Source organism: Lonchura striata, chromosome Z (genome assembly GCF_050655825.1).
Source record: "Lonchura striata isolate lonStrDom1 chromosome Z, ASM5065582v1, whole genome shotgun sequence".
NCBI lineage: Eukaryota > Metazoa > Chordata > Aves > Passeriformes > Estrildidae > Lonchura > Lonchura striata.
The window spans coordinates 72,475,251-72,487,557 of record NC_140740.1 but is presented as its reverse complement, the minus strand read 5'-3'; the positions used below and the strand labels follow the sequence as shown (position 1 = coordinate 72,487,557).

Genomic DNA, 12,307 nt, shown 5'->3' with positions numbered 1-12,307 from the left:
TGGACCTACATCGCTAACCTCTATGGGGGAATGCCCTGCCTAAAGCCTGAGCTGGTGGCTCTGGTCTCCTTTGGATGGAGCTGGGCCTTTAGACTAATAAAAGCACAAGTGCCAAGGGGCAGGGAGCAGGAAGTCAGATGTGATTGTTAGGGGCTGCCAACTCCAACCCTCTGGAGTTTGGACTCCTCCCAGGTGTAACTTCAGGTTACAATCTGTTTGCAGGAAGATCAGGCTGGAAAGTTGACATAATGTGCCTTCCTGTTTCTTGTATTCTTCCCAGGACCAGTGTCTTGGGTTAGCTGCACTGCTCGACAGAGCTGACATGCCTGGTTTTACATCCTCCTGTGCCTTACCAGAAGCTCTGTTTCCTCTAAGCTACACTTAGCAGGTTTTTGCAGAGGAACAGCAAAAGGCAAGATGTTGGGCCATAGCCCACCCTGCTGTGGGTAGGGATGGGGTGGGGATATGCAGACCCAGAGGTCTGCCAGCAAGCAGCTCTTCCCTCTCCCTCGCACTCCAAAGCAGCTTTGAATTCCATGTTAGTAACAGCAAATCAGGCAGATGCAGGTGCTCAGTTGAGGACATAGACTCCCTTTGCACACTTTAAGACCATATAATTTGCTGTACCTTGTAGGCTCCCATCTTGTGTAGCTGTGGTTTGAGGTGACTTTGTGTAAACAGGTAACACTTCAGAGTCTGTTGACTTTACATTAATTTCATTATGCAGGTTGTCTCTCTGTTGCTGATCATTTTAGCAAACAAAATACAGAAGTAGAGAGGGAGTGAACAACAGACAAAATACAAAAATGAAGAGGTAAGAGAAGGACTAAGAAAACTCATGAAGAGGAAGGAAAAAAAAAAAGGAAAAAAAAAGGAGAAAGAAAGATACGAAGAAGAAAAAAATAAAGATCCAAACCAGCACTCTAAACTATACTCAAAAATGACTTGGTTCATAACCTGAAATGATTAGAGGTGTACACAGAGCTAAGTACTCCTAGAGGCGTTGCCAGTAAGCCCCTAGGGTAGATGGTCTGTGGGCAACCTAGACATACTGCTCTGTCACTCTCACCACTCCTTTGTTAGCTGACAGAAGAGTAGAGAGAATGGTAACAAAGGTGTCCCTAGAATAAGGACTGAGCACACACAAAAGCAACAAGAGGGGTAGCAAACCATTTTGCTAAACTGACAACAAAGCACTCACACTGGAGAGAAGAAATACATCTGCAGCTACCTCAGTACAGTTATCTATCAATGTTTTTTGGTTTAAGTCTAATCAATGCAAATATGGAACAAAATTATGCCATAAACCCTATAAATGCATCTGATGCCACAAACAGTATGCCAGCTTTGGCAGGCTGTATGGTGAGACTGCTCCAGACTTTCAGCAGAGGAAATTTGAAAATCTTGTTTAATACTTTCAGTAATTATCAAAGTAAAAATTATCTGTAAGTTATGGAAAAGTGAATGTGTATAATTTTGATACTATTTTAAGGCATTTCCTCTACTATAATGAATACCAAAGTGACTATACTCCTGTGAAAGTGATTGTTGTATCTTGCACCCTAACAATGAATAAAAACAATGAAACAAATACAAATTACACATAAATCCAAGATGATTTTAAAGACAGTGTAGCCAAATGGGTATGTTCAACTTCTGCCTTTCTCTGTTAATATACAAAAAAAATATGCAAGTTAAAATATTAAAATTTAGGAGAAGGAAAGCCAATGCAGGGAGATTATTTCTGCTGCATGGTTTCCTGTGGGAAGACCCTTTTCTGACACCTCCCAGACAATATTAATGCAGCTATACTGGATAGGAAGCCCTTAGACCAGTAGGAATATATAAAAAGACTGAATTTCAAGCATGAAACTAGGATGATACCAAAATAGCAAATGAAGGGAAAAAATAATTTAATAAATTAGATGTCCTTGAAAGTTCATTACTTGTTGTATCTGTTTACTGGGTCATGTCAAGCCGTCAGATTTTTAATCAGCTAACTTCCTTTGATTTTCATTGAGCTTGTCTGCAAAGGTTGCCACCTGCTGACATACGTTCTATAGATGTAAGTATTTTTTTCATTTTTTGAGGTATAAATGGGTTCCTATCTCATTGGACAACAGAACCCATAAAAAATAATATGGCAAACTGTGAGAAGTGCCTTCAGATGCCATTGGAAGTCTTCCCACAGGCCTTAGTGAGGTTTGATTATGTCCTATGAAGAATTCTAAAGGTTATTAGTTTTATTTTATGAAGCATCCATTGAGAAAAAACCCCACATTTGTTGATGGAAAGAAGAAGTTTTGTCCTGAAGCCTACTACCAGCAGATTAAGGTAGTTTCCCAGGGAGAAGTGAAAAGACAGTGATCTTCTTTGTACTATCATACTAATGCAGGAAGAAAAAACCTGATCTGGTCCACTTCTCATTTTCAGTCATTCCAGATCGTGTTAATGAACAATTGCTTACTTATTTCCAATTCCAGTTCTATTAGTGACGATAATCCAAAAAGGGGAGAGGAATATTTATGGCAGTATCTTTATCTTGATAGCACTCTCCATTTAAGTAGACATATCTCTTGTAAAAGGCATGGTGCAAGAAACCTTATCTCCATAGACAATTAAGTAAATGGCTAAATCATGGACTTCTTTTGACATCTCACTTCAATGCATGTGAGACTGAGAAAACAAGTGTTTGTAGAAGTGGTGTTGAAAAGGATTTGACTAAACTCAGTAAGTATTATTCCCAGCTCAGGTTTGTTTTTCTAAAAACTTCCACTATATTTGTGTCTCATCAACATCTGCACTCATTGATTTTGGATACTTCCTGCAAATCCATATTTATTTTCACAAGGTAGTCCAAATTTCACAAGGTAGCCCAAATTTTTGTCTTCTCCCAGCTGCAAACTATAGCAGAAGAAAAGCTCTTTTCATTTAAAACATAAATAATCTTTTAGGTTAACTTCAAATATTATAGCATAGAAACTTGAAGGCTGATTTAAGTGTCATAATACATATTTAGTTATGCATGCACACAATATGCACAGTTTATATACTCAGAATTTAATTGAATTTATTAGCATATACTCCCTATGTGTTAATGGGGTCAATTTTTCAAAATGTTCTCTTGAAATGAGGATATTTATGCCTGGAGAACATGGATGGAGAGTACACCTTGCACTGGCTTCCCTAAAGAACAGGATGGTAGGTTTGACATTGATTTTAGAGAAATTCTGATGTGGGCATAGACATGTTTTATTGCCTTCTGCCTAGAAGGATTCATGCTTTCATTGAAGGCGAATAGAAGGGAAAATCGTAAGGAGGTATCAGATGTGTACTACCTGAAAATTCTTGGTTACTAGTAATGGACATTTTCACCTTAGCACAGGTGTTCTTGGCATTTTCAAAGTCTGACAAATAAATTAAAGCTGTCTAGATTCAGCAGGGAGCACTTCACTGCTGAAATTCATTCAGTATAATAAAATCCCTCAGTCAGATCCTGAGACAGATGCATTTTTTGCATAAATAGCAGATGAGAGAAAACTGTAAATAATTTGCTGCTTAATTCAACAGCTGTATAACTGAATACATTTAAAACCAAAACATATTTGGAAGAGCAGACTGAGAGCTCATTAAACCTATTACGATAATGATAATTATTGCCATCATAACAGCTGACAAGGATCAGTGATTGAAAAAAACCCCAGCTGGTTGTTCAATAAAGCTGAAGCTCACCAACTGCTCAACTACAGCTCAGGAAATATAATAGTGTGAAATTTGTCAGGAATCCTTACCACATCCAAAAGAAAGTGTTGTTAGTTTTAATTCTTTGCTTATAGATGCCCATATTTTGGGCCTCAAAAGGAGAGCAGAATTGCACTCTTACAGGGCATGGTTTCTATAGTCCTACATGTTCAATTAACCATGGAATTTCTCTTCCAGAGAACAGAAGCTGTTTGGCCAGTTTGGCCCCCTTTAGACTTACTCCACTTTGTGGGTTTCATTTTCTTCTGAAAGAGCAAACATAAAGTGCAACCTCCTAATAAAATAACCCATTAACCTTTGTCATATCTCTTTCTCATCTTATTTCTGGCTTTATGATTGTGTTTCACAGGAGAAAAATCAGAACAGTTGTAGTCAGTGTTTAAATTGGAGAAACTTTACAACCTCACATTTTTATGGCTTGTTATGGACATGTTATTAGTCTCTAGACAGAAAATACTTTTGCCCAGGAAGCAGAATCTTGATTCTACTGAATTCTTAAGAAAATTTGCTGTTGATTCCAGTACTGGATATAAACTGGAGAGTGTAACAATGTATTTCCTTGTTGAGTAAATAGCATAATTTACATACTTTCTCCAGTCCTTTGTCTTAAAAATGAGTGGACATGAGAAAGTAAATGATGATTTATGTTCTACATTAAACTCTCTTCCTCTTTCATAGAAGTTAACAAGAATATTAGCTGCTGCATAGATATTCCATTTCAGAAATTCCTCAATAACTATCTAAACTCAATCTAAATTTTCTTGTTTTGAAAGGGCAGGAAGTGTTAATTTGTAGTTCTATTCTTCAAAACACTGTATTTCCATTTACATAATGAAATAAAATTTGAGGGTGCTTGTCTTTTCTACAGAAGCTGACTTTAGTTCTGGAGTGCTCAGTTTACTGGGTGGTCTTATATGTAAGGACCAATACAGCATGGAAATTTCTGTCTCAGGGAGCTTTCAAACCAACTTTTCAAAACCTAGTAGCTTATATATTACTGATAAAAGCTAAAATTTTCAATGACCATCCAATGTTTTGAATCACTACATAGCACTAAATTTTTAATAATAAATTCTGCAGAAACAAAGAAGTTTAAAGTTCATATATAGGAAGCACAAAAGGTCCCCAGGTGATATTTGAATATAAAAGCATGTAAATAAAAATAAATATTAAAATAATTTAAATTCAAACTCCCTGGTTGAATATTAAAATGACATCTGCTATTCCTGGGCCAGGTAGAAAAAGAGTACTGTGGACCTGTACTAAAACTTTAATGTTCTCTGCTGAAGTTATTTAAAGAACAAGGGATTGTTCCCTAAGTATGTTTTGTGCTGGGATCCAACCTGTTTTCTCTTCTATGCTTGCCTCAGAACTCTTTTTTTTTTTTTTTTTTTTTTTTTTTAAGAATTAAGTTCTGGACATAATTAAAATCATGCCTTCATTCAAATTAGCAAGGCTTTGCCACAAGAATGAAAATGAAAGAAGAAATAATCAATGTATATATCAAGATGGTTTCAGGGGGGAAAAAAAACAGCAAGTGACCTATGTATAGACTTCCCCTTTCCTTTTAAGTCTTCTTGTATTGGATTATACAGCATATCTCTCATTGTGCTGGTTGCTGACTATAAACACTTTCCCTTGTAGGACTGGTCCTGTGATGCCTGTAGCTGTGGCCAGTGGAATAAGCCCATATGCTCAGTGAAAGCAGTGAAAGGTTAGTAGCCCAAGGAAAATGTTTCTTCGTAGTAAATTCAAGTTGTTCTACAGCTCTGTGTTCCAGAAAAAGTGAAACTTTGCACAAAACTGTGTGTGGAAGAAGGGAGCAGCCAAGAAACAAGAGAGCAATTAGAAACAACTCACTGTCATTTCTGTGTACTTTTGCCAGCATTTCAATAATCCAACAAAAGCAGTAAATAACATAGCTGGGTCCTCAATTGCTATACATTTTCTAAAGAATTTTGTACCTTTATTGCTGGGGAAAAATGAGACAACGTTGGAAGATGTTTGGGGCACATACTTTATAGAGAAGATTTTGATCTATAAGCATTATGTTGAAATTATGTGAGTTTACTCTGCTAGAAAGGACTTATAAAAGCATTTTTTTTCTCTTGGAAAGAAGTTGAGGATTTTTCTATATTTGGGGGATTCTGTTCCCCTTCTCCCTTTTTAATTAGCCAAACCTTTGTACCCAAAAATTTTTCAAGATCTAACTGTTCCTTATTTTGACTAGTGAGCTAGGGTGACAAGGAAACATTAGGATAAATACCCAGTAGAAATTGTCTCTGATGAAACATACATATATATTGTACATACATATTGTATGCATGCACACAGACAACAGTGTCCAGTTTTGAGTACCATGTTATATGAAGGATATAAATGAAGATGGTGAAGGGCCTTGAGGGGGTGCCATATGAAGAGCAGCTTAGGTTGTTTGTACTTTTCAGCCTGGAGAAGAAGAGACTGAGGGAAGGCCTCATTGCAGTCTGTAACTTCCTCTTGAGGGCAAGAGGCAGGGCAGGTACCAATCTCTATACTCTGGTGACCAGTGACAGGAATTGAGGAAACAGCCTGATACAGAGTCAGGGGACATTTGGTTTGAATATCAAGAGTAGAGGCTTCACACAGATGGTGGTTCAGCCCTGGAAGAGACTCCCAAGGGAAGTGTCACAGCACCAAGCCTGACAGAGTTCAAGAAGCATTTGGACAACTCAGGTTGTCTCAGGTATATGGTGAAATGCTTGAGAGTGTCCTATGCAGGGCCAGGAGTTGGACTTTGATGATCCTTGTGGGTCCCTTGCAACTCAGGATATTCCATGATTACGTGAATTGATATTGTGTATATATAAGTGCACTATTTCCTGTCAGCGTGCTAACGACTGAAAGTAATACTGTGGTATAATTATGAGATACTTGTCCAAGTTGTAAGCAATTATTTTATCTTTTCCCTCTATCCAATGTGGTTTTTGAGTCATAAGTTTAGATATCCTTCAATTTTTCCTTCAGTTAGTCTTCCTTCTTTGTGAGTTGTTTTTCCTTTTGTCTAAACTTTCTTGTCTTAGAGTTTTGTCACTGAGCCTTTAGTTTCACACTTTTATCTCAAAGATAATTACTGAATCTATAGTATTAGAAGGAAACGGTCTGTTTGCAGAAAGTTTTTTAAGATGCCTTCTCTTGCCCATGGCTTAACTAGGTCACAGAGATGTGCTTTCATCTATCTTTGGAATAAGGCTTATCCAGCATGGATTTTCCTGAAATAGAAACAGGAGTTTATTTAGTGCTCCACTCACCTTCATGCTCCTAGCATTTCCAAGAATGATGTTATAAATAGAATCAACATGTCACAGATGATAGAAGGAAAATGTGTCTAGTTTTCCAACCTAACCTTTGCCTGGTTGGCTAGATACATGCACACAAACATACACATTCATGTAAGTGCACCCCTCAGGAGGGCTACAAGGATGTTGTGAATTTATGCAGAGAGAAAACTGGAGAGGCTAAAGCCCAATTCAAACTTAATCCAGCTACTCCCACAAAAAAATAACACAAAACATTTCCGTATATACATTCACATAAAAAAGGGGGCCAAGGAGAATCTTCATTCTTTGTTGGATATGGAGTAAAACGTAGTGTCAGATGGTGAAGAAAAGGCTGAGGTGCTTTGTTCCTTCTTTGCTTCAATCTTACATAGGAAGACCAGCTGTCCTCAGGGTGCTCAGGCACCTGAGCTGGAAAACAGAGACAGGGAACCAAATGAAATCCCCATATTCCAAGGGGAAATAGTCAGCAACCTGCTACGACACTTTGACATGCACAAGTCTGTGGGATTCACCCAAGGGTACCAAGGGAGCTGGTGAAAGTGCTCACTGAGCACCCTGGGATGTCTGAGGAGGTCCCAGTTAACTGGAGGTTGGCAAATATAGCTCACACCTACAACCAGGGTTGGAAGGAGGGTTATGGATCAGCTTATCCTAAGTGCCATCTCAGAGCATGTACCAAGCAGCTCAGCAGGGGATCAGGCTCAGCCAGCATGGGCTCATGAAAGGCAAGTTCTACTTCCACAACAGGAACTCCTTTTATGACTTGCTTAGTGGAAGAGGGAAAAACTATGTATTCTGTCTTCCTGGAATTCAGCAAAGCTTCTCACACCATTTCCCACAGCACTCTCCTGGAGAAACAGACACCTCATGGCTCCATGGGTGCACTGTTTCCTATGCAAAAAAATGCCAGGATGCCCTGGTTTAGAGACTGGTAGTGAATGGAGTTGCATCCAGCTGGTAGATGGCCACCAGTGCTGTATCAAGGGTCAGTACTGGGCACAGCCCTGTTTAATATCTTTATTGATGAATGTGGGGATCAAGTGTACCCTTGCTAAGTTTGTGGATTACTCCAAGCTGGGTGGGAGTGTTGATCTGTGGGAGGGCAGGAAGGCTCTGCAGAGGGATCTGCACAGGCTGGATCATGGCCAAGGCCAGTGGTGTGAGGTACAACAAGGCCAGTGCTGGTCCTGCCCCTGGGTCACAGCAGCCCCAGGCAGTGCCACAGGCTGGGGCAGAGTGGCTGCAGAGCTGCCCACAGGAAAAGGCCCTGGGGGTGCTGGTGACAGCAGCTGAGCATGAGCCAGCAGTGCCCAGGTGGCCAAGAGGGACAATGGCATCCTGGGCTGTGCCAGCAATAGGGTGGCCAGCAGGAGCAGGGCAGGGATTGTCACCTGTACTCAGCACTGGTGAGGCCACACTTTGAGCACTGTATTCAGCAGGGCCCCTCACTCCAAGAAAGATATTGAGGTGCTGGAGCAGCTCCAGAGAAGGGCAGTGGAGCTGTTGAAAGGTCTGGTTCACAAGTCCTGTAATGAGTAGCTGAGGGAGCTGGGAGCTGGAGAAAAGGAGCTTCAGGGTAACATTATCATTCTCTACAACTGCCTGAAAGGAGGTTGTAACCAGGTGGGTATTTGTCTCTTCTCCCAGGTAACAAGTGACAAGACAAGAGGAAATGGCCTCAAGTTGTTCCAGGGAAAAAAACTCTTCACAGAAAAGGTGGTCAAGAACTGAAACAGGCTGCCCACAGGAGTGATGGAGTCACCATCCCTGGAGGTATTTAAAAGATGTGCAGGTGTGGTGCTTAGGGACATGTTTTTGTGGTGGATTTGGCAATTAATGGCTGGACTTGATGATCTTAAATGTCTCTTCTAATGAAAGTTTTCTGATTCTATGACTCTACAAGGATGAGGGAAAAGGTAACAGCCTTATTTAAGATTAACCAAAATTTATAACCAATTTTTAGATGAACTGCAAGTTCAGATGAAGTGGTTTGATCAGTGGAACATAAAATTTTGCCAGGAGAAAATTATTAATCTGCCTCATCACATTGTATCATCAGGTACAGTCAGAACATTTTTAGGTGCCAGTTACTCTGGAGTCCCAGGGGTTTTGTTGACATCAGTTCTATATCTAGTTTTATAGTGGTGATTTTACCCACCTGTTTAGAAACAAACAAACAAACAAACAAAAAATCTTAGATAAAGCCTATTAAACTGAGTGTAATTTGGAGAGTTGTCAAATGTCTTTCTTCCCCCAGATCTGCCAGGCAAATATCTCTGTGATTAAAACAAAGAAAATAAATTAATCTCCTCCTTCTTATTACAATACAAAGTGCAAGCAGCCAGGAAACATGGCGCAAAACCTGATGGTACACAGTGTCCTTAGATCACTTGGCCATTGTTTTCTCTCACAGCAGCACATGTTAATGATACACAGAAGTTTAACATTTTTTGGCTTTGGCTTTTCATGTCATAACCATAATAAATGGGCATATTATTGTTTGTATTGCCATATCCTTTAGATGCACCGCCAATTTCTAGAGCCTGTTCATGCACAGCCAAGAACAGAATTTTGCCCACAAACAGATTGACTGAATAAAATTAGGCAGAAACATTGCCATACTGATTCATCTGTGAAGTAGTGTGTCACAGTACAGGATGTTTATGTTGTAAAAATGTTTTGCGGGTCAAATCTGCTGCAGGAAGACCAAAGCTTTTTTGCTTTTCACTTACCAATTTAATTCTGCTTTAAAAGGCCTTTATCCTATACAGAACTAAGAAATGCTTACTTGTATATATTTAAAAAACCCAACAACCTTCAAAACAATTAAATGGTTGACAGAATGTTAAATCCAGAAGAATATGAAGAAATAAACAGATTTGGGGTTTCTTTTGCTTATTTTAAGGAATTTGGACCACAGAGAAGAAAACTGAGTATGATGAAGAATGAAGAAACAAGTTTTAATGTGGACAATAGCAGAGCCTCTCCCTTCCCACTCTGCCTGCAGCCGCTCAGCCCCATTACAAAGCCACACAGAACAACTCAATTTGATGAAGAATTCAGAACACACCTCTCACATTTCTGCTATGGTCCTCCTCCTCTTGAAAACATGGAAACATTCCAGGGGTCCTTGGAAGGAGGGTCTCGTAAACGCAAGAGCATGCCAACAAAAATGCCTCCTCCCATCCCCCTTGAGGATTCCTCATCATCACCAGATCGACCTGAGGATCACAACGACATGGGCACTTCCAGTCTCCCCCTGGTGTTCCAACAGCCAGCGCAGCCCAAGTACAGTTCCCAGATGATTGACCTCTGCAACTTTGGTTTTCAATTCTACAGAACTCTGGAGCATTTTGGAGCCAAGCCCATTAAGCAAGAACCAGTGAAGCCGAACATGGCATGGCCCAGTAGCCCAACATTCATGCAGGCTCCTTACCCTTATTATCCTAAAGTCCACCCTGGCTTAATGTTTCCTTTCATTGTACCACCAAACTTCCATTTCAGGAGCCCTTTTCAAATGAAAAGATCTCCAGAACCACCCTTCAGGAGGGCTGAAGTAAGAGAAAGTGGTGAAAACAAACAGAAAGTGGAAAGAGTAGATGTCAACCTTCAGATAGATGACAGCTACTATGTTGATGTGGGGGGTGAGCAGAAACGCTGGCAATGTCCCATGTGTGAGAAGTCCTATACATCCAAGTACAATTTGGTCACCCATATCTTGGGTCACAGTGGCATCAAGCCACATGCTTGCACCCGGTGTGGCAAGCTTTTCAAGCAGCTGAGTCACTTGCACACGCATATGTTGACACACCAGGGCACTCGGCCACATAAGTGCCACGTATGCCACAAGGCTTTCACTCAAACCAGTCACCTTAAGAGACACATGATGCAACACAGTGACATCAAACCTTACAACTGCAGGATCTGTGGCAGGGGTTTTGCCTACCCCAGTGAGCTGAAAGCACATGAGTCTAAGCATGAGAGTGGACGAGAGAACATTTGTGTGGAGTGTGGTCTGGACTTTCCAACTCTGGCGCAGCTGAAGAGACACCTAACCACCCACCGTGGCCCCATACAGTACAATTGCACTGAGTGTGATAAGACCTTCCAGTACCCAAGTCAGCTGCAAAACCACATGATGAAGCACAAAGACATCCGCCCATACATCTGCACTGAATGTGGCATGGAGTTTGTGCAGCCCCACCACCTGAAGCAGCACTCCCTGACTCACAAGGTAAGCCAGCTCTCACCTTGCATCTGAAGGTAGTACGAGGATTATAGGCCATGAAAGATACACATAGGTAGCTACCTCCTCAGAAACGTGGTCTCTTGCCAGCAGCAGAGGCTTATGCAGAAACTCCAGCATTGCTGGCAGTTGTATCAACCAGATGTCTTTGTCAGCCTTAAGAAAGTACACTCAAACCCAACTTTGTTATAAGCAGGAATTAAATTAACCCCCCTGCATCACTTCCCCAATCTGGATTCATATCTCTCTGCTTCTTGGGTTTTTTTTTGGAATGACCTTCTGTAAAATTTTGCAGAGCTGTATAACCACTCCCCAAACCCTTAATTTTAAAAGATTTTTTTACTGAAAGTCAGTTCTGATACTTTGTTCCCTTAATTAGAAAGTGAGTGGGTTTGTAGTGGACTGTAGCAAAAAAAAATAAAAAGTATGTTATTACTCATCAGATTTTGAAGAATCATTATAGCGAGACATTTAAAAAACAAAAGAACCCTACAAAAAATTCCCCTTTGTGCATATGTTATTCAGAATGCCAGTTAATAGAAATGGACAGGCAGGATTACAATAACAGCCAATTTATACCAAGTGGCAGTTTTGCCTCTGCTGACCATGGTGACAGCAGGGTCAGCTTAGGGTACGAGAAAGCTTTGGAGCTTTTCTGAAAAGACTGCTTTCAAAAATAGGAAAAATGCAATTGTTCCATTGAAGAAGCTCTGAAATTGACTATCCACTTTTACAAAAATAAAAAGACAAGTCAAAATCTTTCACTTTAAAAAAAGTTTGCTTCCAGATTTGGATATTTTTCCTTTACATTTGAATTTTGGCTTTTATATGAAAAATATTAGAAATACAGAAAGCTACACTGCTTGAGTCTTATAGTCACATATTCTTTGAAAACCAGACAACCTCTACTTTCACATTTGCTTTTTCCTTCTACTTCATGTTTATAATTTCTGTTCTTTCTGGAGATTCCCTGGTCTTC

The 12,307-nt window shown here is 40.0% G+C and overlaps 1 protein-coding gene across 4 annotated transcripts in view; it reads left to right on the top strand.

The window, feature by feature from the left end:
- The window catches only part of ZNF366 (zinc finger protein 366), a 31,399-nt gene that overhangs the window by 9,561 nt on the left and 9,531 nt on the right, over positions 1–12,307 (top strand). For 2 of the 4 annotated variants that reach the window (XM_021531767.4, XM_085566530.1), the window contains exons 2-4: positions 5,407–5,476; positions 8,730–8,855; positions 9,988–11,316. In XM_021531767.4, coding sequence (XP_021387442.2) covers positions 8,835–8,855; positions 9,988–11,316 — 1,350 coding nt within the window. In that variant the 5' untranslated portion in view covers positions 5,407–5,476; positions 8,730–8,834. Of the gene's footprint in view, positions 1–5,406; positions 5,477–8,729; positions 8,856–9,786; positions 11,317–12,307 lie in introns of those variants that run through there. The other 2 variants (XM_021531768.4, XM_077790366.2) reach the window with 2 other exon arrangements.